The sequence below is a fragment of the Triplophysa dalaica genome, chromosome 17, assembly GCF_015846415.1.
Source record: "Triplophysa dalaica isolate WHDGS20190420 chromosome 17, ASM1584641v1, whole genome shotgun sequence".
Lineage (NCBI taxonomy): Eukaryota > Metazoa > Chordata > Actinopteri > Cypriniformes > Nemacheilidae > Triplophysa > Triplophysa dalaica.
The window spans coordinates 3,055,762-3,081,047 of NC_079558.1; the positions used below are offsets into that span (position 1 = coordinate 3,055,762).

The window sequence follows — 25,286 nt, forward strand, 5'->3', positions numbered from 1 at the left end:
TTCAGTGGTGTATAAAGACCTTTAATAATGAATCTTCATCTTTGTATTACCTTAGAATGAGCTATTTCTATCTGCATACACCGCCGGTCCCCTTCCCAGGAATCGCCAGGTTGTATATACAGGAATGGACAAATTACTCTACAGAGTGTGTTTTGTAAATACGTTTTCTTCCACTGGACAAAGAAGTGAAAACGTGGCAGAATTCAGTCTCCGTAGTGCTTCGGGAGTGAGGAGTGATCCGTCAGCACTAGATGCTGCTATATCTCATACACTGGACCTTTAAGAAACCGGTTTTAATTTTTCTAAATCTATGGCAGGATTATGTCAGTGTAACGGTGAATATGTAAATCAAAAACACATTTCACCTAAACATATTTGTCTACTAGCCTTTCACCAATAAACATGAGACATATTTGTTATGCATTCAAGTGCTAAAACACAATAAAGATTTCACAACGAACGTTCATATAAATAACTTTATTAATTTAACCAAATTAAAATATCAAAATTTGAATTTTAAACTGAGAAAAATAGGCATGTTTAGACAAAACAATTCTTTAAGATTTTGGTTATTCTCTGCAATCTGATCGAATACAGTTAAACTTGAATACAACTTTTCGACAAATGCTTTTCAATAAACCCTATTACCAACCAAAACTCGTGTTGTATGAACCCCTTATGACCTCATACCATATTTTTAATTTTTAAATACAAATGATCCCCTCAAAAATCATAAAACTCTTGAATATTGAAAAGATATAATAGTTCGGAAAAAGAAAGACATACCAACACACAGAGTGGGTGTAACAGACCTCACATACTCATTACTGCAGCATTAAAAAACACAAAACTCCTGAACAGAATGAAATATTCATAAGAAAACATGGAATGTAGAACAGCATAGTCCTGTACACCGAAAATAAGGATTCTTGATATGTTCAGCATTAAACAATGAATATACAAAATGGGTCCAATTTTAAAATGTAAAGAGACTTAGAAATACTTTATATACACATATAAACTAAACACAAAAGTAAATTCACCCAGCTAACAACAAACACAGCTTCCATAAACAAAATGAAACATTTAGCATCAGAAATTCTTTGACGCTCAATCACAACTGGTTGAACAACTGATTTCGAGGGAAAACGGACAATTTCCTACAACTAAGGACTCATTTAGAAGAGAGAACGCATACACTCAAATTAGATTTATATTTAAATTAGACATTTATATAATTTTTACAAAAGGGCTTTGGTTGAATAAGAAATAGTATCCAACACAATGTAATATCAATAAACAGAAAATAATATTACACATTTAATGACTATTTTCTCCACATGAACATATTTTTTAATAGTTGTCTCTAAAGATTCTTTAATACTTTAAAGCAAAAGTACACTTCCAAGTTGAGCGATTTTTTCACATCCTTAAGATGTTGCCATATAAAACAGAAGGTAACATTTTCACCCCATGTTCATTGTACAGAATAGTTAAGTATCTGACAAAATTTGACATTTAAAGTACCAAACTACCAGAATTATATCTTCTATTAATTGAACCTCTATTTTTAGGTTGACACAGAAAACTGCAATAACCTAATCACCCACTAGAGGATGCGCTTGACATTTTTGTCATAATTTGCAAGGGTCCAAAACACAATATGTAAAATGCCCTGTGTGCTCATCAGGCTCATTTTTAAAACGTTTTACTGTTATTTCGCTCAGTTTATTAAACCAGACATTCAGTTTATTGCACCAGAATCAGCAAAACCATACAATACAATAACAGAAGCCCACAAAGTCCTCTTAATTCATCATTCCCTGCGGAACACTGGCGGATCAAAGCACAACGCTCTCTTTCACCATGAGCCATAATTCAGAAAGGAATGTTGTGACTCAGATAAAGGCATCTAGTTTTAAAATAAAAGGCAAGGTATCAGATGTTCTCACAGAAACTTCCTACCTAACTGAATGTACATCAGAAGGGCCAGGTCAGACCAGGTACCCGGTCACCCATAAAACTGTGCAGGACACACCTGCAAGATCTTCAATATGGAATTCTAGTCTTCATCCTCCTGACTCTGAAACGTCTGTTTGAGTTGGCGCGTGTGCACCTGAACCCCAGCCATCAGCCGTCCCTCCAGGGCAGCATGCAAGTCTGAACCTCCCAAATCCAGCAGAGGGTCCAATCCACCACCCTGAGAGTTCACTTCCCTGCGCCTCCTCCTAAGATCCATCCCTCCATCCTCTCTGCTCCTCTTCTCTACTTTAACCTTATCTTCCGCCTGTGGGACTACATTCTCCTTCAAGTCCCTGCCTCCGTTTTTCTTTGGCTCAGGTGGATGTTCCTCTTTAGAGGCGTCGTTCTTCTCCGCTGCTTTTTTTGCATCAATGACCTGCTGTAGCTGGTCTAACCGTTCCTGATGCTCGAGTACCCGTTTTTCCTTTTCGGCTCGCTCCATTATCTCCTTTTCGGTCTTCTCCCTCTCTTGTTTTTGCCTCTCAGCTTCAAGCCTTTCCCTCTCCAGCCGTTCCTTTTCCTGCCGCACAAGTTCAAGCTCCTGCTCTCGTGCCAGCTGCTCCCGTCTCTCCCTCTCCTTGCGTTCTCTATCGACACGAGCCTGCACCTCCTTCTCAATCCTCCCCTGCTCCAGTCTTTCTTTCTCAATCCTCTCCTTTTCTGCTTCAAGCTGGACTAACTTCTGTTGCACTCTCTCCTCTTCTTCTGCTAAAGCGTCAGGGTTGACTCTGGGTTGGTCTGGATCACGCTGGCGTAGCGGGACGCCGCGGGCACCAAGTTCCCTATCCACTGGAGCTGCATCGTGTTTCGGTGGAAGCTCCTCCTGCTTAGAAGCTAAACCACCACCCTCTTGCACTGACTCAATGCCGTTTTGGGAAAGGCCAACGACCGGATCCACTGCCTCAGCTGCGGCATCGTGCACCGGCTCTCCCTGGGCTTGCATTTGGTCTGGAGCAATGACAGCATCTTTGGGCTTTGCCATCTCCTCCAATACATCCGGCTGATTCTGCACAACCTCACCCGCACCCTCCCCTTAACATAAGACATGGTATGTTTGATTAGCGCAATTAATACAAACATGCAGAAGTAGATTTATGTAACAGTAAGAGTGCACACTTTTACCTGCTGCTGCTTTTAGTTCAACCTCCTCCTTTATCGGATTGACCTCCATGTGCTCCTCAACCACAGCTGCGTCATTCTCCTCCTGGCCCACGTGCCTTTTCTGCTGTTCTGCATTAGGTTCTTCTTCTCCATCTTTGATTTGGTGGATCTCCTTGTGTTGTTCTTCTATCACAGCTAGGAGTTTTTCCTGCTGGTCCAGAAGTCTCTTCTGCTGTTTTTGCTGCTCTTTAATAACCTGGAGCAGAACGGCATGGTCCAGCTGACCTTCTGTGGACCAGCAAATAAAGAACGATAAAGAGAGGGAACAATGAGACATACTTCAATACACTTATATACAGTACATGTATAATTGCAATATACTGCAATTAAGAAACTTAAAACAGAACATTTTAAACTTTTAAATAAGGTAAAACCTATTCAGTATATTTTAAGATCCTGCCTATGAAGAGTTTATTGTGTCCAAACAAGCTATGACTGCTTACATGAAATGCTACATGAAACATCCAAAAAATAAATATTAAAAGTACACTCAGTATTTTTCAAGTACTTTTTATGTCATGAACCAATAGAAAGTGCATATAAAGTAATATAAATGAGACGGCTCATCTTCATTTGGCTACTGATTCGACTAAATCTATCATCTTGTGTGTGCGTACATAATTTTACACATTTATTTAAAGTATTATTCATTTTAAAGACACATTACTAAGTGCTTTAAAACTTCCTTACAGGCATGTTAGGGATTACATTACACATTCATCCATTTTAATAATAGCACACCAGAATCACGTTTGACTTTCATTTGAAATCATAACTGAAGTTCTAGTGCACTTCACACACATCTGAACTAAACAGATGATGGATGCTAAATGACGTGTCACACAGTATTGGTTATACACAGCTATGAACTACGGTTAAAGTGTGAGAGAAAACAACTGTTCTAAATGGGACGACAGAGGACGGTGAGAACAGCAGACATAAGACAGACCATCTCATACCTGCGACAATCTTTTTAATCACTGCAAGGAGGCAGGAGTCCACGGCACAGAAGGACGGAGGGAGATAAGAAATCAAGAGAAAAAGAGCGTAAGACAGAGAAAGACTGCAAAGTGCCTTAATGAAAAACCAAGCCAAGAGAAAGCAGCAGAGATTTAAGATTCTGCGTGTCTCTGCATTATATCTGAGGAGGGCAGAGCAACGTGACATTCGCCAGCCCGTCCGCTGAAGAAATACAACTATCAATGACATCACTGAGAAAAGAAAAAGAAGTGTAAGAAAAAGTTTTGCAAAAGTCAGGGAAATCATTTTGAGGCAAGTCAGTCAGTCATAAAAAAGGAAACGGGGTTGAACTCGGCACATGAGAATGAATTTAGCTTTATGAGCTTAAAGGGACAGTTCACCCTAAAAAAAAGACATTCTTCCAAATATCTTTCACTTTTCATCAGAACAAAGAAATTTATACAGATTTGGAACAACTTGAGGGAGTATATTTTCCAGTTTTGGGTGAACTGTCCCATTAAATTCATAATGTTTCAATAAAATTATGAAGTCATATTGTAAGAACTATAGTCTGGCCCTCAACTGATGTAAAGTGACATGAGCTGTTTAAGTCAAACTGCAAAAAAACACAGTGCAATGTTTTGACCTGAGGGTGGTGTATACTTTAATACCTGAAATTAGTTTTGTAGATAGAAATTTAAATCTGTAAATATAAACTTTTTCATTACAATTCCAGCACATAATAGATGGGAAAAGTATCTCAAGGTAGAAACCCAAGAAGCTGCTTGAACATTTCTAATCAACTCTGAAGATGATCAAATATAACAAGCTTTATTCTTTTGTGTGGGTTTATTTAGTCCGAACCTAATTTTCAGTTTCCTTTGTCCTATTCCATAGTTTTGATGAGCAAATTATTACCTTAAAATGTGGAAAAATAAAGTGTTTTGCCCTTTGATCAGAGTTTCTGTCAAGTTTATAGGAATTTAAGTCCACCTCATGAAAGTGCTTCTGGACCATTTTCAACTACTCACCTTCCATATTATCTCCATCTCCATCCTTCGCCCCTTCATCTTTTCCATCTGGAACCTTCTCATCTTTGTGCTCTTGCACAGCAACATGCTCTTTCGCTACAGGAACCAAAGCCAGAGGATTTGCACAGTCAGTGAATGAATAAGAACAATGCAACATGATGAAGCTTCTCATAAAATATAGATTCAAACCAAATTCTGTTCACCAGCTATTTACAAAGCTACATTTTTGTGAAGTATCAAGAAAGACTTACATTTCTCAGGTTGAGGTTCAGGTTCTTCTGGTTTCTTCTCTGCGGGAGCTTCGTTCTCTCTGTGTTCTTTAACAACAGGCAGGTTCTCTGCTTCTTTACGGACCACCACCACCGGGTCAACATTTTTTTGATCCTCTGGTTTCTCGGGCTTGTCCAAAACCTCATTGACTGCATGCTGGTCCTCATCAACAACCTTCTTTGCAACTTCTTGTTTCTTTGGCTCCTCCTCTTTAATAGATTCTTGCTCCGCCTCTTGCGCTTGTCCTGCCCCCTGTTCAGCAAGAAGCTCTTCCTCTGCTCCATCAATAACAGGTTGTTTCTTCTCTTCGTTCAGCTCCTCTTGGTTTTTGCTCGCATCTACCTTAACTCTGTCGTGTGGGATGGGCGGCTCGTGACGGTGGGCTTCTCCATCTGGGACAGCAACACCTGTAAAAGTGGAACATGCGTAACTTCTCAAATTGTCATACATGACAGGAATTACACAGTTGATATGTTACCTGCTCCAGGACGGTCCAGTTGAACCTCTTCCTTTATCTTCAGCTCATCTTCTTTCAAAGGAACTTTAATTTGAGGGGGTTCTGCTGGTACTTTCTCTTTCGGTTCCTCAACCTCTATTGGGGGCTTGAGCAGGCCTGGCTTCTCCATCGCATCGAGTTCAAGATTCTTTTCTCCTACTGAAAGACACAAAACTCCCAATGTTCAGAATAACGTTTGGCTTTCAATGAGCTCCTGAACATCGAGTACAACTGCCAAATACAACATTCATTTTAAACAGGGTTATGGCATGATGCCTGTAGTAGACCATTCTTTTGCATAAGACACAGTATGTCACAAAGACCAGTAGGGGGCGGTAGAGTATGCAAAACCACATCAGAATCAGAGTTTTCCAACAGAGTTACGGGATGGACGCTTGCCGCTTTCCATATAACCTTGCCATTCGCCCTGTGCAAAACAGCCTTTGAATATTTACAACGTCCTCACGTTTCTTTAACCCAAGCCTGTACCGGACTTGTAATAGATAATCTACCGTGAGACAGCATATATACATATCCAGAAATACGTTAAATGTTGAAAATGAGAAACAATAGCAGCCTTGACAAATGTTATCTACGAGAAAGAGGGAGGGGTAGAGAGTACTCGCAAACAGGGGCCTTTAATCTTTTTCAGGCCAAGGACCCTTTGGTGGACAAAGAGATGGAGCAGCACCTGTTACAATTTGTAAAAAATGAGTGTTGCTTTTCTAGCTCTCTAACAGTTAATGGACAGACCCCCAGCAGTACACCCGCAGGCCCCCCAGGGGTCACAGGCCTTCCAGTGAAATCCCCCTTCATAGCACCGGGTCTACAATGTGTTTATTTTAACCAATTATTTTAACCTTTTGACATGACTAATATTTCTTTGGTTCAATTTCAAACAAGGCAAAATTTCCCCTTAAAAAACCTGCTGACGTTCCCCTGGGTTCCTCACACTATTTATTAGGAAATGAGGTAAAAAAACCTATCATTTTTTTTAAACCTCATGTCATTCAAAACACTAAATAAGATATTTTGAGAAATGTTCTGATGATATGTGTCCACAATAGAAGTCAAGGAGGCCCATTTTGGTTGGTTACCAACATTTCTTAAAACATCTTGTTTTCGGCAGGAGAAAATAATACAAATTTGGAATGACATAAGGTAAGTAAGTGAATTTTTTATTTATATTCTCAACAAGAAAAGTTCTGCTCTCAAGTACAGTACAGAAGCACTGTGGCTAACTACTATTCTAAAAAAGAAATGCGCACGCGTCTTCACACAGCTGCAAACAAACACCTCGACATGCCCGCGGGCCCTAGTTCCTCTCGATCTCTTGTCAAGCACCGTTTTCACACAGCTGCCCACACCCGCACGTCGTAAACAGGAAACAGGTGTGGAAGCGGGTGTCCGCCTGGTGATAAATGCCAGTGTCAGCCGACAAGACGGAGCGAGAGGGGAGAGGAAGGAGGAGCGGTAGAACAGAAAACTAGAGGTAATGGTGGATGAAGTTGTTGGGATGTCCCTATGCTTTTAAATGATCCTCCGTCCTCTTTAATATCGCTCTGTAGAAGACACGCATTTCCTCTGCCCTCTTCCAGATTTGGACACCCTCTCATTTTCCTGTCCTGACCGGAGCCGTAACGGGAAAGCGCCACCGGCCACCTCATCATCGCTCTGGGATGCAGAGCGCTCAGGTTTGAAGGGCACCATTCGGGTCAGCGATTCAAAGAGGAGAGGCCCACTACAGGAGCTAATCATTTGTGCTCTCTTACTGTCCTTTTTTCTACTCGCTCTCTTTCTCGTTTTAACTTTTTCTCTCTGAATTTCCTGTCTGTTTCGACTTTTTCAACTGATAACTTGCTTGACATAAATAGGAAGCAGTAGGAATACCAGGCAGCTCAGGAGGGACAAGGATGGAGAGTTGTTCCTCCTTGGGTGGGCTAACCATAGGGCCTTTCGATTTTTGCGGCTCATTGGAGGAAATGGAGAGTGTGGTGAAGGTGCTGATGAGGAGGATGCCAAGGCCGACCCACAGAACCAGCTGAAACAGAGAGAGGAAAAACAGGCTTTAGTAAAGCAAATTAGTGTGTAAGGTTATCTAAATATAAAAAATTGCAATGATTTCATGCTCATTAGATCTATTTAAAAAACACTAATGAGTTACTTTTATAAATGACAAATACATTTACAAACCATGTTTTCAATATCTGCATTACAAATTAAAGTTTATTTTAAACATATGAACATGATTTTAGTGGTGTAACTTGTATTCACAAAAAACCTTCACATTATTTTTCTTATTTGTCATTGACCCCAAAACAGTTTAAATTCCAATAGATTGCAGATTTAATTTTAGCCCTCAAAAATTCAAACCCAAAGCTGGCAGGGGTCTCGCTGGCATTCGCTCTACAATGACGACCCTACCGTCATTAACATGCCCAAAACGCTGATGAAATCTATTATAGCAGACCCCTCCTGTTTCCCTCGCTCTGATCTGTGTGTATTCTTTGTGCAGTGACGGACCTGGAAGCGTCCGGCAGCCTGGCACCAGACGTGGCAGAGTGGCACTATAGGCAGATGCCAACGCAAACATCTGCTGCGATCTTTATGACAAAAATCACTTTTGGACTGGACCATGCCCCAATATTAGGAACAAACACCCCATTGGGCAGACTTCAGTGTTTGGGAAGTGACCCTGAGCATTCCTGGTGACTAAGTCTCGTGGGAACCAAAGTGTGGCATATGGACGACTGGCACAAGTTCGTCTAAGAAACAGCGTTGTGGTTACACATCACACAAGGCCTCAGCTGCTTAGAGCATGGTTTTGCTGAGGTCATGGGTTTGATTCACAGGGAATAATGTAGACTGATAAAAAGTATACCTTGAATGCACAGCGGGTTGCTTTAGATAAAGGGGTTTGCCAAATGCATAGAAGTAAACCAAATCTAATGTCAAAAGAGACAGGGTAGGAGATGGAGGGGGGCAGAGCCCCGAGGCACAGCAGACACGTTGTGAGAACATCTCCACACAGCAAGTCAATGCACACGCAGGATATCAAAATTAATGATAAAATCTATTACAAAGAGGAGAGCAGATGGCCCTCTCTCTCTTACATGTCAATGCATGCTTATGATTTTGCCATTTAAGACCATTGTAAGATCCCATATCACAATCCATTTAACACAGTCTTTTTAAATTCTGCTCTTGTTTGCATTCAATGAGCTACATTTGTCAAAAAAAGCCGATCGACTTTTACTGGGTAAAAAATAAGACTGTTTATGTCTACTATTATGTGAAGTCATAATGTTTTGTTATTCCATTAAAAAGCATCTGGACATAAAAGTGACTTCAATCCTTCACGTACCCATCACCGTTATAACTCCTTCGGTATTTATATCACGTCCACTAAACTGAATAAAATCGGAGACATGCGTCACCTGTGCAGTCCAGGCATTCTTCATGATCTTCTTGTAGATGAGAGCTGGACAGATGAAGCAGATCAGACTGCCCATGGTCGCTCCGGTCAGACCCAAGATGGTTTCCACTATGGCACACACAAACACACGTTTCAGCTTTTGTGAACATTGACACTTTCTGAACGATCTGAATGATGATGTGGCATTGGCTAGGATGTTGCTTTTTGGTTGATAAACTGTTCTGAGTGTTTTAGCATGTTGCTATGACATTGCAAGGTGCTAATGGATTTATATACCTTTACGTTCACCCCAAAAATTTTTTTACTCATTTAATCACCCTCTCGTCATTTCAAACCTGTATGACTTTTCTTTCTTTTGCAGATCACAAAAGAAGATATTTTGAAGAATGTTATAAACTGGTACCCATTGACTTCCATTGGTTTTGTGTCTTTACAATAGAAGTGAATGGGGGCCAGCACTGTTCGGTTACCAACATTCTTCTGCAGAAGAAAGTCATACAGGTTTGAAATGACAAGAGAGTGAGTAAATGACGACATCATTTTCATTTTTGGGTAAATTTTCACTTAAATACAACAGCAAGTGAAAACACAAAAGCATCCCAGCCTACACTGCATTCAGACCCAACACGAGGCATCTATTCATTCGGGAAAGAACAGCAAAAGCAATCTCCACCATCATCTCATATCCTCAATCCATCCTCCATTCGTCTTTCTCCACAGACCCCTCCATCACACGCACCACCCTCATCCGTCTATCTGGCAGCGATCGTACCATCCTCTCTCAACACAGCCATTGTGCAGTGAAGGCTGGGCACTGGGCCCAGGGGGTGTTTATCATCCTGAGAGCGGCCATATTGTTTTACTCAAATTTATGCCCGCAGTGTCTACTTCCCTATGGTTGGATTTGTGGCCGTGAGGAAACCGTCGGCCATCGAAGCCATCATGGAGGCCGGAGACTTACCTCCCTCCATTCAATCGTCTCCGCTAGTCTCACCTTCCCCTCTCTATTAGTTTAATTGGGCCCGCTGAGCCAAGCGGAGCCGGCGCCAAAGACAGCCGATCTCTATGAAGAATGAATAAAACATGGCCCACCCCGGCATCACCTAAAAACATACATCTTTATCATCCTGTTCAGTTGAGAATGAATGGATGGTACCGCGAAGAAGGATGGGGGTGATGGAGAGTCTGATGGGGGAGATATTTTAATGGGGATGACGTTGGATGTGACGTGACATCACAGCAGTTTTAGGCTTTCAAACCTAAATTGTAAACTCGGAAGGATAAATGTAATACTAGGTTTTCTTGTTTCATGTTTCACACTGTTTTACACTTAACTATACGAGTTAAAGGAACAGTTCACCCCCATAAAAAATCTGTCTTCATTTTCTTTGTTCTAATAGAGGAAGTTATTTGGAAGAATGCTTGTAATCGAAGAGTTATTGGCCACCATTGACTACCATAGTAGGAAAAAAATGCTTTATACATTTCTTTGTCCCTTTGAAAACAAAACAGCCAACAGCTCTAGGGCACTTATGACTACAATTGTCATCTTTCCTGGAATGGTGGTCATTGTGGCCAAGAACTGTTTGGTCACAAGCATTCTTCCAAATATCGTCATAGTGTGAGTATGACTGAATTTATTTTGGGGGGGGTGAACTGTCCCCTTAAGAATTAGACATGTTCACTATGCTAACAGTGATGAATCATGAATTTTGTCTTACCATTAGGAATGAGGATACCGACCATCATGGTGCCAAAGACGATGGAGAGAGTGATGCACTTGAACCGGAGGGGTGGCATGTAGCCTCCTGCCGCAAAGGTGCCATCTTTCTGCTGAGAAGTCAACACAGAGACACAGTTAACAACAGCGTTCGCAAACCTTTTGGATTTGACGACCTGCTACAAGATTCCAGAACACACACAGGCCGCTGTTGTGGTTAACAAGTGAAATGCATGCAGTGATATTAGCTTTGGCATGCAAGGTTCATAAACCCCCCCTCAGTCCTGTTGTCAAAATGCCAGATTTAATGACAGCGTAAAACCCTTCCACCGTCTGCATACCCAGCCGCGTCTGTTCGGCACGATTCGAACTGATTCAGCGCTGCACCAGCATGGAGACCGTGAGCCAATCCTTTTTTTGAAGGATTGCTTTACTCTTTCGCATCAATCCAGCCCCTTTTATTTTCTCCTGAACCTTGTGGGTTTTATCACTGCAGATCGGCCTTTCGGATGCGGTCAGCGGAGACCCGATCACTGGTGTCTGCGTGGCAGCTGGATCTCAGGGGATGGTCTGACGAAGGCCAGACTCTGGGGTCTGACATCAGTATTGTGTAAATCTGTAAGATTCAATGAGGTCTTTATGGAGTCTATAAAATTTAGCCGAAGAGTTTTCCAGCTGGTGCAGTTCATGGACATCAGGAAGGTCGAGACATCTGAGTTTGACAATACCCAGCTGTCAATACTAAATAAGCATTTCACTTAAAGGGTTCATATTGTGGGCGGAGTCTGCACGATATAAGTGGGAGATTGTGGTTAAAGTGATTGAAGCTATAGATAATTCCATCATCATTTACTCACCCTCACGTCATTTCAAACCTTTAAAGGAGCGCTGCAATGATGTATCATGCATTCTGACTTCTTTACAATGTTAAATGTGCTGCCTTCTCATGCTTAACATGGTCAACTTGGGGGGCGTATTACGTAGTATTTCAGTGCTCAATACACTCCCCAGCGATCGTACAGGCTTCATTATTGAATTATTGACAAAATGTTTTTTTAGACTCACTAATACAAAGTGCTGTACACTTTTACACAATCAAAGCCAATCTGTAGAAAATTCATGGTCAAAATCTGGACAAGACTTTTGACCAATGGGATTTAGCACAAGATAAATGTAATAAAATGCTCCATAGCACTAGGCTAATGACAGTCATGTCTGATTAGGACGGTGCAAAACTAGTTACAATGTCTAAGAAAAGAGTGTTACCTGCTGCTCGAATAGCATAGTGTTGATGGCCTGCCTGCAGGGTAAAATCATCATGGGAAAGCCCACGGCAACAGACATCATGAAGCCCACACGGATTATCTCCGTCACCAGGTTGGATGGGAAGTTCATCAGCACATTCCCCTCTATGACTTCTGTGAAGCTCACATAACCAAAGAAGCCCACCTGGAAGAGTACAGTAAAGGGTACAGTTCAGTTTTTGAGTGATCTTCCAGATCAGGTATAGGTTTTCATGAATGTTTATAAAATGATCCATAATGTATGGCGTAACTTTGTTTAAACGTTATGACCTTATTGGTTAATATTTTTTATTCCTGAACTCGTGGCCTTGGTTACCTCAGAAAAAGTTATGAGGTTTAAATGATGAAATATAAAAACTCTTTCATTTAGAATAACAGATGAATTATAATACCAGACACATTTATTAAAGGTCATGTGTATGAATTTTAGCGGCATCTAGTGGTGAGGTTGCGAATTGCAGCCAAAGGCTCACTCCACCCCTCCCTTTCAAACCCCTATGGAGGCTGACACAGAACTAAGATATCGTCACGTTCTCGCTTCTTTGCTGAAGGAGGTAACGTATTAACATTCCATTCCATTCCATTCCATTTTCTACCGCTTATCCGAACTACCTCGGGTCACGGGGAGCCTGCGCCTATCTCAGGAGTCATCGGGCATCAAGGCAGGATACACCCTGGATGGAGTGCCAACCCATCGCAGGGCACACACACTCACTCATTCACTACGTATTAACATAACACGGAATATATTACAAAAAGTAAGATTTGATTGTTTGTATGCAAGCCAGAGCTGAAGCTTTGCTATTGATTTTCCCACTTTAGGTCAAGGTACAAAGTTAAAGGAGTAGTTCACCTCAAAATAAGCACCCATTGACTTTCCATAGTAATTTTTATTCCTACTATGGAAGGTCAATGGAGGCTTTCTTTTGAGGTGAACTACTCCTTTAACTTTTCACCACACGTTCCCCGAAACATTCCTCTAAACGCATTATTTCATAAGGATTCCAATTCGAAGTGATTGGCACCAATCCTTCTTATGGAATTATAAAGAATCATCCCAATAGAAATCCATGTCTCTTTCCTTGTCTCTCTGATGACCTCATCGCCCCTTCTGAAGGCGCAATGATATTGTTTTTAAAAACAGAGAACGTCAACAGATTTTCAAAGGTTTTAAAGCCTATCGGCCCCCCGAAGGCCCACTCTAAAGAGAAACAAAGCAGAGCCTTCCTTCTCCGACCTCTTTAGCCTTGATCTATCCACAGAGGAAAAGCTTCCCTTCAGTAGCAACACCAGGCAGAAGTCCTTGAGCCCACCACAAAACCCTCTCTATTCTACTCTACAAACCCTCCCCTGAATCAATTCGGCTTTTGTTTGGGGAGAAAAAAAGCGAAAGACTATGAAATATAAAAGTGGAATACAAAGAATGCTGAAAAAATCCCGAGCAATATTATCTCTCAAGGTAACGTTTATACTGGAGCTTTGAGAGAGAGAGAGAAGAAAAGGGAGCAGGAACATTCTGGCGCTGTCTTAAGGCACGTTCTACACAAAGTGGCCCTGAAAATATTTATGAAGGGATAAAAAAGACGTGGCATTTGATGTCGATGGAGCGTTACTTTTGGGAAAAGTTCTCTCTGTACCGACGAGCTCCGAAGAGGAATCGCGAGGACATTCATCCAACCCCAGGAGCCAATGAGGACAAATGCATGCAGCAGATGATGCATAAAACGTGCCATTACAATTTTTTTATGTTTAGTGGCTAAAAATGACAAAACTGGTATTTATTAACAGTTTTTAAATGATGTAATCTGAAACATTCATGTAATCATATACAGTTTCCCACCAGTGTTTAAGCAGCGTTTTACTGTCATTTAAAGGTTGTATGGAATTTAGTGGCATCTAGCAGTGAGGTTAAGAATTGCAACCAATGGCGCACTCCTTTTCAAAGCACTACGATGTCGCCAGGTTCAAAAAAAGGAGCAGTTTGTGGAGTAAGGGCTACTGTAGAAACAACATGGCAAACTCCATGCAAGGGACCCGTACGTAGATAGAAATAGCTCATTCTAAGGTAATAAAAACATAAAACTTCATTATAAAAGGTCTTCATACATCTCTGAAGACATATTTATGTATATTGAATTGCAATTGAATCTGTCAGCAGAAAAAAATACACATTGGACCTATAAGCGACTATAAAAGTGTAACTTACTGTAATGTAGAAGGTCGTGACCACATTAAGTGAGGAGGTGAATATTGTACTCATCCTCTTCACTGAGGGCTCATCCAGGCTGTCATAAGTGGGTAACACTTGCCTATGGAAAAGAGAACTTTTTATACACATCAGGCCCAAGATGATCATTCTGGATTTAATACAAGAGAAGCTGAACCTAACAAATAATTTTAAACCTCATGTTGTAAAAGCAATCAAATTTAAACCATTGTTTAAATGCTTTAGTGTAAAATCTGAATATTAATAATAATTATTCATTATTATTCAACGCAAAACATGTTATGTTGAAGTTGTCCAAATGACAGCTTACATGAACTATGCCCAGAAGATTCCTTAAAAATTTCACAATACAAAAGAGAATATGCTTTTAATAGCACAATTTGAGCATGACTAGAATTATTATAACACTACAACAAAATAAAACACAAATATAATACGTGAAATCCCATAAATGCTGATTTACGATTTAACTCAAACTGACCCGTCAAGTATAATCATTATTTAGCATAAAAACATCTTGAATCGTGAGCTTGGGCACCAGAGAGACATAAACATGCAAGTGCAAAGGAAGCAGGAATTTAATATAGAGAGACCATCACTCATTTCAGACAAACATACGACAAAATGGAGGAAGAGTGGGAAGCAGGGAGAGCTGAACTGGATGAAACCAACACTGATAAAGGACTCTGTATCATCCCGAAACAAAAAACGCCACAAAAGGAGCAGAAAGAAAATCTATGTCTGTCATCAGGACAACCAATAAAACCAGACGCCAGCAAAACATTAAATGGGGAATTTACAGCCGCTATATATTAGCGACAAGTGCTAGTCAGACTTTAGCATGTTATAAAATTTCTTGGCAGTATCGCCTTTTGTTCGGGGCTGTCATGCTCTCGCCCACTCACAGTTCTCGTAGACGCACTTGAAGCCCATTCCTGCTTTTATTGGGATATACAGTACCGCATTCTGGGCTGTTTAGCCAAATGCCTGATCTCACACCAAAGACCAGCCTGTCTCCTAGCTGGAACCCACTCGCAATAAAAACCAGAGCAGAGAGAAGTAGACTTGTACATTTCAAGTTTTATTTATTTTCTCATTCTCATTACGATGTTTGCAAGGCGGCCCTGTCTGTATATTCCTCTAACATGCCGGGTAAAAGTTTCTTCTAAACCCCAAAGTATTAAACTTCAGAAAATGATTAAACTCGAGACAGTTAATGTATACTTTAAGCAAATGGTTAAAATCTAAAATTCTCCTAATTTATGACCCGTTCACACCAAGAATAATCACTATATATAGTTACTATACAAAAACTATAGTGTCCACATATTTTAAACAAGCAAGCTTTTTACATTTAAATAGATTTGATTTGGCTGTCAAAGTTTTAACATTCACCAGCTGGAAACAATTCTCTTAAAGTGTCCCAACAATATCGTCCCTCAGTTTTTGTTATAGTTGTGATGTATATAGTATATTCTGCTAAACTCTTAAATGCAGAGCGATTATTTAAGCGTTATTCTTATAGGTACCACCCTTGATGTAAATGTTTCTTTACACACAAGCTTTTTATAGGTTATTAAATCTTATACATTAAAACATTTCTGTTAATTGAAATCGGCCTTAATATTATTTGATTTAATATTTGATTTGATTATTTGTTAGAATTAAAAAAAAATATTCCTTAAATTTTAGAACATTTTAGAACAATTTAATAACATTTATCGTGCAGACCTTGGAGTGTGTTGATTAAAATTAAAATAAGAAATGATGCCTTTTGCAATAAAAAGTGTAGTGTGTAATGTAGTGTTGACTACAATTATGCCAAAGCTATAAATAAAAACAAAATTAAACCTTATATAAAAATTAAACCAATGTTATACAACAATAAACAAATAATCAAATGACAAAAGAACATGACAAAATTGCTCAAATGTAAACTTAAATTAACATAAAAACTAAAAAGTAATTTAAATGACTAAATATAAAAATATATATATTGACTAAAAGATCTATAAAACTACAATAAAACTGAAACTAGAGTAACTTAAAAATGAAAAATGTTAACCTTGTGTTCACACAGGGCATGTGTCATGTTATGTGCATACTAAATTCTTATTTGTCTTTGATAGATCTATTTGGAAAATAAATAATAACTGCCGTTTCTTGCATCTATTTAACTATACTGGCAGCTTTACAGGACACGAGGGATATGTGTTAATTCTCTTATGGTGCCAACAAAGATGCACACAGGCACTGACTAGCTATCATTGAAAAGCCAAAGATGCTGTGATTGAGCATTTCATTTACATTAAAGAATTTGGCAGAGGTACAATAAACTTAAGGTGCATTACAGCTTTACCTTTGATCGGTTCTTGCGCTTATGGGAATCGAACCCTTTAGCTCTCCATCATCTCTCTCCACTGGCTACCGGTTGAAGCCCGTACCGGCATACTTTCACACCCTCCTACATTCCTACACCCCATCGAGATCCCTGCGTTCAGTAAACGAGCGGCATTTTGTATTGCCTTCTCATAAGTGCAGTAAATCGCTTTCCCGCTCATTCTCCTCACAACTCCTTCCCGGTGGAACATTCTTCCTAACTCGGTCCTGTCAACCACATCACTCATTTAAAAAACTACTTAAAACCCATCTCTTCTGTGAACACTTGACAAATGAAAAAAAAGGAACTAGTAACTAGTTGAAACTAGTAACTTTGTATTAGCACCAATTGTATTATTGCTCCTGTAAGACACATCGCTAATTGCTCCCAGAACTCTCTGTAAGTCGATAAAAGAGTCTACTAAATGACTAAATGTAAATGAGCTTGGCATTGCAAGCTCTCTACAAGTTAAGCTATGGAAAATTCAAGCACAGAACTTTAACACTATACCCATTTGCTGCCTTCAATGCACTAGTTTTTCCTTCAGGAAAGGCAAATCTAGTTTTATTCTTCCTGTCCTCTGTTCAGGTTCTATTCTTTGAAGTCCTTGAAAATGCTTTCTGACAGTCAATCAAGCCTATAAAACACATCTGAATGGAAAGAGAGTGAGAGAGCAAAAGAGAGAGACAGAAATAAAAGGGTACATAGATGATAATGAGCTTTGGCTGAGTGGCACCCGCTAACCGCTAACTTTTACAGCCACGATTCCTAGGCGTAATAGATTTCAGATATACGACTATAGAATTATATAGCGATAGAATTAAGTGTCCAAATCTTCTCATAAGATGCAGAGAACAGCCATCAATAAAGAAATTACAGTAAGTGTGACAGAGAGCATTACGCGTGATGCTTTCCATTGCACTTATTACACACCTCGACGAAGTGTTGACACAGTAATTACTTTGTAATACTGCTAAACTGATCCGGTCATAACACCTAATGCTGTGAATCTGAGACTTGATGCCATGTAAGCTGACATGACAATTTTACGACAGGAATAACACCATTATGCTGTTTACACATTACACGGCATTTACACATTTATTAGGAGTCACTTAAGATGCCAGAATGCTGCCATTTAGCTTAGCCACAACAACCTTTGGGTCACTTTACAGTAAAAAAATCTGCAAAGAGTGGACCAACTTGCCTTTGGCTGGATATCTAAAAATGCAATAAAAAATTGGAAATGTACTTCATTAATAAATGTTAACAGATGGGTAAAAATCTGGCCGATGACAGGAACCATGAGGTTGGATCGGAAGTTTTGTGTCTCGACGGATGCGAGTGTCGTTGTGATGCTTGTCAAAAGCCACAGCCAAATATCACTCATCACCCATCAGAAAAAGAGACAGAGTGTGTGAATGTGTGTTGGGGTCACATTCAACCTCAAAAGCCAAATGACATCATCCACACCAGAATCCAAAACTAACACCCTGACACCTCCTCCACCCCAACACCCTCACACACTTGCGCTGGCATCCCCCAGACTCAAACGCCCCTTTTTATTCACCTCCAGACACACACATACAGCATAATATTAACAGAGCTCAAGGGAAAAGAAAAACTAAGCAGAAGACGGGGAGTACACAACACTCCTTGTTATGTGGAGTTAACCTGACCAGGTAAACACAACGTTTAAAAACCCCATTGTCCGCTAGCAAGCTATCAAAAACGAAAAAAAAGAATGGATCGGGTCAACATGCAAAAAAAGAAGGCGAGTTCTTATCAAAGTGGACAAACGTCGACGGCTCTCACCTCTAACAATGTTAACTATGATGTCAGTGTTAGTGTATGACACTCCTGGCACCATAAAAGCTGAACTTATCTGAGTTTCAACATGATGTGCAAACAACCAAAGACTGTGTCAATGCACAGCGGTTCGATTTAACAGGGGAAGATAAGATTAGGGTGGGCCTTTTATGGAATAACTATGATAAGCTGTAAAAACGTGTAATTTAATGTTTATGAATTGCATCATTACTTAGGGGCCTGTCTAAATAAATGAATAAATGAACCGTTTGCTGCCTCAGACATACTGCCAGCGGACAAAAGACAACTAATTAAAGGGAAAGTTTACGCAAATATATATTTTTTTCGGTTGAGAAATGTCTCTGTGGCTTTGTGTTCATACAATGGGGAGATCAATGTTGTTTGGTTAACAACATTTCTCAAAATATATTCTTTTTTGTTCTGCAGAATAAAGAAAGTCATACAGGTTTGATATAACATGAGGGTCAGTAAATGATTAAATAATTTGGTAACACTCTACAATAAGGTGCTATTTGTAAACATTAGTAAATGCATTAGCTAACATAAAAAAACGGTGAACAATTAAATTTTTCAGCATTTATTAGTCCTTATTATTATAATGTATTGTTTTACACTTGTTGTAATTGTGCGGTTGTGTACTATTCTTTTATGTCTGGCTGTACCGCAAAATAATTTCCCTGTCTGTCTGTCTATCTGTCTGTCTATCATAAGATGGAGAATACAGGTACAAAAGAAGTGGCTCCACAAAACTTCAGACCATATTCACTCAGAAATACTAACTGCTACCCTTCCAGAATTCCAATTTTAAGAAATCTTGTAGCGGTCCTGCATGCTATCCTTTTGCACCATGAAAATGTATCCCAACATCAATAGCCTAACTGGCCTAATAAAGGCAAAAAAGGGAGAGACGGTGCAGGATTTGGGAGTACTTACGACTGACAGGCAAAGGCCATGGCACAGATAGGGATGCAGCGAAAGACGCCGTCCCAGCGAACGTAAATGACCCTGTTCAGCCACTGGCCAGTGAGGAGGCCATGTTTGAAGGAGGACAGCACAATCTGTGGTGGAGGGGAGAGCAGGAAGGTTACAGAGTTTCCCATAAAGACGAGGAATGAGAAAGAGAGGGACTGGGAATGCAGGGGCGATGCATTGATAAAACAGACACGGCGTTGTCAGCCCTGTAGTTTGTTTGGTTTGAATTTAAAGCGTCTTAATTTCCAGCGCTCTAGGCCTAGCCTCTAGATTTCTTGAAGAGTTTAATTCCTGCAGGTGCGTGTCAGGGGACACTAGGCATTACCAAACAAGGCAACTCCTGATGACACACAACGCGTTAGCATTCTGCCGCCTATGCAGTACACTCACACTCACATGCACACATACCCTGCACCAGAAGGCACCGACAAACAGAGGATTGGATTGGATGAAGGTGGATAGAGGAGGAAGGGGATTCTGGGTAATGTAGTTGAATCCATTGCATTCGTACGGCCCGCTCTCCAGGGTGGATTACTTACGGGTGGCAGCAGAAGGTGGTGGCGATTATTGGAAGACACTGTATGACGCCCTTGAAGCGCCACAGGTGTACCTGCTCCATCCAGGAGCCACTGATAATTCCGTAACGCAGAGAAGACAACACTATCTATTTGCCGGTGAGTCAAAGCGTCAGATGGTCAGAGGTCAGCATCAGGGGTGGGGGCAGGGCAGCGGTTCAGATGGGGCATAGGGAAGATACATTAAGATTAGAGGGTTAAATGCTAAGCTAAAGAAATGGATGGGAGAATAAAATGCAGAAGAAACCACCTGAAGAAAACTATGCAGGTGATTACAACACAATGCAGGAGACTTTTAAACAATGACATGATTATTAATGTCTAACTGTAAAAAGCTGTAATAGTGTTTACGTTCTCATACATTGTAATACAAATGTCTTAACTCTCTGGTAAAAAAGCCTCTATTCTATGCTATTATATTCTACAATGGTAAAATAAATAAAAAAATTACCCTCTGTCTTTCTCTCAACAGGTATTGTTCTGACTTTTGTTAAAACTAGTAACTCGGTATTGGCACCTATTGTATTATTGGTCCTGTATGACATATCGCTTTTTTGCTCCATGAACTCTCTGTAAGTCGCTTTGGATAAAGCGTCTGCTAAATTACTAAATGTAAATGTACCATAGTAGGAAAAAATACTTTAAGAAAGCAAACAGTTGAGGGGCATCTTTTACGACAAATTACTTTTTTTCCACTATGGTAGTCAACGATGTCCCAGAAATGTCAGCTGCTAACATTTTTCCAAGTATCTTTATGTTGATTAGAACATTGAAATATATATAGGTTGGGAACAACTTGGGATTCATTGCAGAATTTAAATTTTGGGTGGAGTATCCCATTAAGACTCAACTATTATATGTCTCTGTTACTTCCTCTTATAAATACAGTAAGAACATAAACAGTGACGTAATATGGTGATGTCATCTATGCGTGGAAGGGCTCACCGTGAACATGAAGAGGGTGTAGAACATGAGAGCCATGGCTGAGAAGGATTGGATGGATGACATCATGTTCCTCTGGAGGCTGAGGGGGAGAACGATGAACAGCGACACCGCGATCAGGAGCACAACGCGAACGGTAAATGTGACCTGTGGGGGGCCGAAGGGAAAACAATTTTATTAAAATTTTAGCCAAGGCCTAAAATTAAGTGTCAGTTAAGAATAAAAAGTATTTTGTCTAGTGTATGTTGGCAACAGGTAAGGATATTTCTTACCTGTAGGCCAAGCAACTGGGCAAAAAAATTGGATCCAAGACCGGCAATGACGACATAGAAAGCAATACACGTCCCAAGCATCAGGCCAATCATGCTTAAGAGGAAAAAAAAGGAATAAAGAGAATGAGAGAAAATAAGATTGACATGTTGAAAATATTACTTTGACTCAACTCATAGAAAGGTATGTAAATCTCACCTTAATTCCACAAGTGCCTTGCCTGGTTTTCCATAAGCATGAAATGCTGGAAGACAACAAACAGGTTGGTTAACTAAACTACACTATAAAACTAATGAAACACAATCTGGCAACCAGTGGTGTGTCTACTGCTTATGATCACTCTCACCCAGTCCAGCGTATGTCCTGCGTTTTGTATTACTAGCCGAATGGACCAGGAACATGCAGGACTTGTGGGTCATCCACGAACAAAAGAACAATAATAAGGTGCCCAACACAATTCCACACTGCAAAGAGTACAAATGAACTGCATTAACATTACATGGCTGCATATATAGATAGTATTTAACATTTAAAACCGAAGTCACATAATTATACTAACTTTTCTGAAAGAAAAAGTGTGAACATACTAAAACTCTGACTTTTTGACGATTATTAACCAGGAAAGTTGTGAGTAAACATCACTGAGTGGACCTGGTAGACCTAAATATCCTATAAGCACACACAACTCTGCACACTTTCTCATGACCTCCTTGAACTCAATGTTTACCTGTTTGAAGCAGAAGGGCATCGTCAAGACACTAACACCCACGATGCTGTTCACGACATTCATGATCAGACCCCAGTTTGATTCCGGAGTCATTTTGCCAGATCAAATGTCTAATGTATAAGAGAGGTGTATGTGGTGTTTGTACACTGGTGTAATGTTAAAGTGAGATAAGGGGGTTTGATGCAGCTGTCCTTCACCTGGTAGCAATCATGTGACGGGGCACTCTGTTGAGAGGGAGAACATTTATTGTACATATTATCACCTCACATCTGCATGTGTAAACAGATATATACGCTAAACATACCGATTCTGTACAATTCTCTCTTTGAACCTCTCCTCTCTTTGATTTTATCATATGCGATATATTTTCTATATATGTGTATGTATGTATGTATGTATGTATGTATACATACATACATGTATATATATATATATATATATATATATATATATATATATATATATATATATATATTTTATATATGAGTGAATGTATGCATGTATACATAAATACGTGTGTATATATATATATATATATATATATATATATATATATATATATATATATATATATATATATAAATATATATATGTATATATACATATATATAAATATTTATATATGTGTGTGTGTTTGTGTGTGTATACAAATATATAATATTATTTATATATACCATATTTATTCATTGCATTTTGCTGTTGTTGTTGTTGTGTCTTGTCATGCAAATCAACATGTATCAGCACAGGAGTAAACTATACAGTAACCATAAAATCTCTATTATCTCTATACTCAATTTCTCTAATACTCTAATACTTCAATCTCTATAAACTCAAACTTATACCAAGTAAACCATACAGTAACTATACAATCTCTCTCACTACTTAAAACCCCTACATACTCGATGAGCAAAAAGACATAATTTAAAACAAATTGCACACATTTAGTAATTTTTGGTCTATGGATGTGTTAAACAAACCTTACATGAACACAAAAGAAAAAAGAAATGAGAAAAAATACATATAAAGTTTGTGTACATAACTTACCACGTCCTCACTTTTCCTAACAGTCATTCATTTCTAACTCACCTTCGTCACATTACTGTTTTCAAGCGATTATAAACATGCTCCGGTTGATATGTATTAGGTCTGTGCAAAGTTCCAATGAAATATTTAAAATATTTGGAACTAATTTTAGCGAAATATGACAAATTTGCTTGCTCCCCAAAAGTGAAACCAGGAAGTAAGTACAACGCTTCCAGGATGGCGCTGTCAGAGAGATGTAGTGCCACATGCTTCCCCTAGTGGACAGGAGGAGAATTACACATTCCCTCCGCTGTGCCAGAGCTGCTGAACTTCATTTACCTTTGATAAATATACCTGAAATTTTACGTTGACGGTTTGTTCGTTTTGTTTTCAGAGTAACTAACACCTACAATATTTTTTCTCGCAATGCTTTCCTTTCATGATTTATGCATGCACAGATCATATCAATAGCTCTGCCTGTCAACAGTCTCTACGGAGACGAAACACGGTGTTGTTTCATTTGGACAGAGATTTGAGCAGGAAAGGGAAACAGGAAGTTGATCTGCAAGGGATGTTGATCTGCAACAGGAGCCCTGTGGAATCCGGGCATTACAGGCTTCTGTTATGTTACTGGTGTGTTTGGAGGAGAGGTTGGGACCAGCATCCCCTATCAAGGCATGTGTTCTCCTGGGAGAGGATTTTAGCATGTTGTTTTAGGGGGGCTGGTTTTAGGTGGGGGACAGGAAAAGTCTGGCTATTGTGTACCACTGGCCTTCGAAGCAAACCGACAAGTCAGACCATTGGCCGGAGGGTCTTGTCACTCCACACCTAATCCCTAAAGGTTGGAATTAGGCCCGGGCAGCAGAAGGAGAAACGGTGGGCAGATTGCTGGGCAGATTTGATGGGACGAGGGTGGGGGGTTGGGGATTCTGTAGCTAGTAAGAAATTAGACACAGGCACCCGATTGAACCGCTGACCTCCAGGGGAAACCCCTGGTCAGCGTGAGGTCACAGGAGCACAAAGCAAAGCGATGAACTGCGAGAGGTCAAGCATGCATGCGGCTGAAAGAGCCTCTTTGTCAGCTCAGGCATGCACAAAATTTCCCATCAGCCACCAAAGTCACAGGCTCCTAAGGAAGCCAAGGAAGGGGGATGAAACCTGGCGACGACGGGTCGTGGCTCTCGGGGTAGTGCCTGTGTGTGTGTGAGTGAGTGACCTCGGAAAGGACACACACAGACTGCCGCAGTAATCACATTTAATTACACATCAACCAGCCCTGTGAATGAGGTTTTTAATGCAGACCCTCCCTACGCACAAAAAGACTGACATGTCCAGCTAAACATTGCCTACCTTTGTCCTCCTAAAATCTATTAAAGCCCTCTCTATTAACCATCAGCATCGCTAAAGGCTCCAGATAATACCCATTATGTTGATAATTGTGAATAAAAGTAACAAAAGATGTTTTTTGTGCAATGAGAATGGTGTGCCTCAATCAACCGTTCAACCAAAGGTCGGACCTATTTATAATGGTATCCCGGTTGCAGCTACGGGTCAGATTCAATAAAAGAAACACATATCTGATCCTCTGCCAATAATCTGTCAACGCCCGTTCAGTATGCCGTAGTCACTAATCAATGGTTTACTAAGTAATAGAAAAAGTTTTGTTCCCCGCAGCGTCACCTGTTTTCAATAAAATGCATTACATCGAATAATATGTTTATGGACAGACCATAAGTTTCAAATTTACTGTAATGTCGCTGAACTGGTTTTAGATTTGTAGAGGTGTTTCAATGCAACAGGCTTGGCTTTGGCACTAGTGACGGAAATAAGAAAATCTTGTTAGCAAAAAAGAAGTATTTTAAGTGTATGGCCTAATACAGTAGTTCGATGCACAATAGTGAAAAACAATGTTAGATTGTTGTAATGTAAATAATTAACAA

At 39.9% G+C, this 25,286-nt stretch overlaps 1 protein-coding gene across 3 annotated transcripts; it reads right to left on the reverse strand.

Moving 5' to 3' along the window:
- Positions 1-458: 458 nt before the first annotated feature.
- On the reverse strand, positions 459-23,582 carry slc38a10 (solute carrier family 38 member 10). Of its 3 annotated transcripts, none has more exons than XM_056770843.1 (18): positions 23,410-23,582; positions 22,324-22,547; positions 21,943-22,060; positions 21,795-21,840; positions 21,599-21,692; positions 21,330-21,473; positions 19,771-19,895; positions 14,607-14,709; positions 12,363-12,545; positions 11,098-11,209; positions 9,378-9,484; positions 7,831-7,981; positions 5,923-6,099; positions 5,426-5,851; positions 5,175-5,270; positions 4,143-4,163; positions 3,145-3,411; positions 459-3,054 (listed from the first exon to the last, which is right to left on the reverse strand). In XM_056770843.1, the coding sequence occupies exons 2-18, from the start codon at positions 22,414-22,416 to the stop codon at positions 2,063-2,065; spliced, it is 3,255 nt and encodes a 1,084-aa protein (XP_056626821.1). In that variant the 5' UTR covers positions 22,417-22,547; positions 23,410-23,582; the 3' UTR covers positions 459-2,062. The 3 variants fall into 3 exon arrangements, with proteins under 3 accessions (XP_056626821.1, XP_056626822.1, XP_056626823.1); XM_056770844.1 differs by lacking the exon at positions 19,771-19,895 and adding an exon at positions 20,349-20,473; XM_056770845.1 differs by lacking the exons at positions 4,143-4,163; positions 19,771-19,895 and adding an exon at positions 20,349-20,473.
- Positions 23,583-25,286: the final 1,704 nt, after the last annotated feature.

Excerpts from the sequence above, each read along its gene's own strand:
- slc38a10 (XM_056770843.1), bottom strand. The coding sequence starts at position 22,416 with ATGACTCCGGAATCAAACTGGGGTCTGATCATGAATGTCGTGAACAGC. Across the intron at positions 22,061-22,323 it reads TGCCCTTCTGCTTCAAACAG|TGTGGAATTGTGTTGGGCAC; the intron begins GTAAACATTGAG and ends TACTCTTTGCAG. Across the intron at positions 21,693-21,794 it reads AAGGCACTTGTGGAATTAAG|CATGATTGGCCTGATGCTTG; the intron begins GTGAGATTTACA and ends TTTCCTCTTAAG.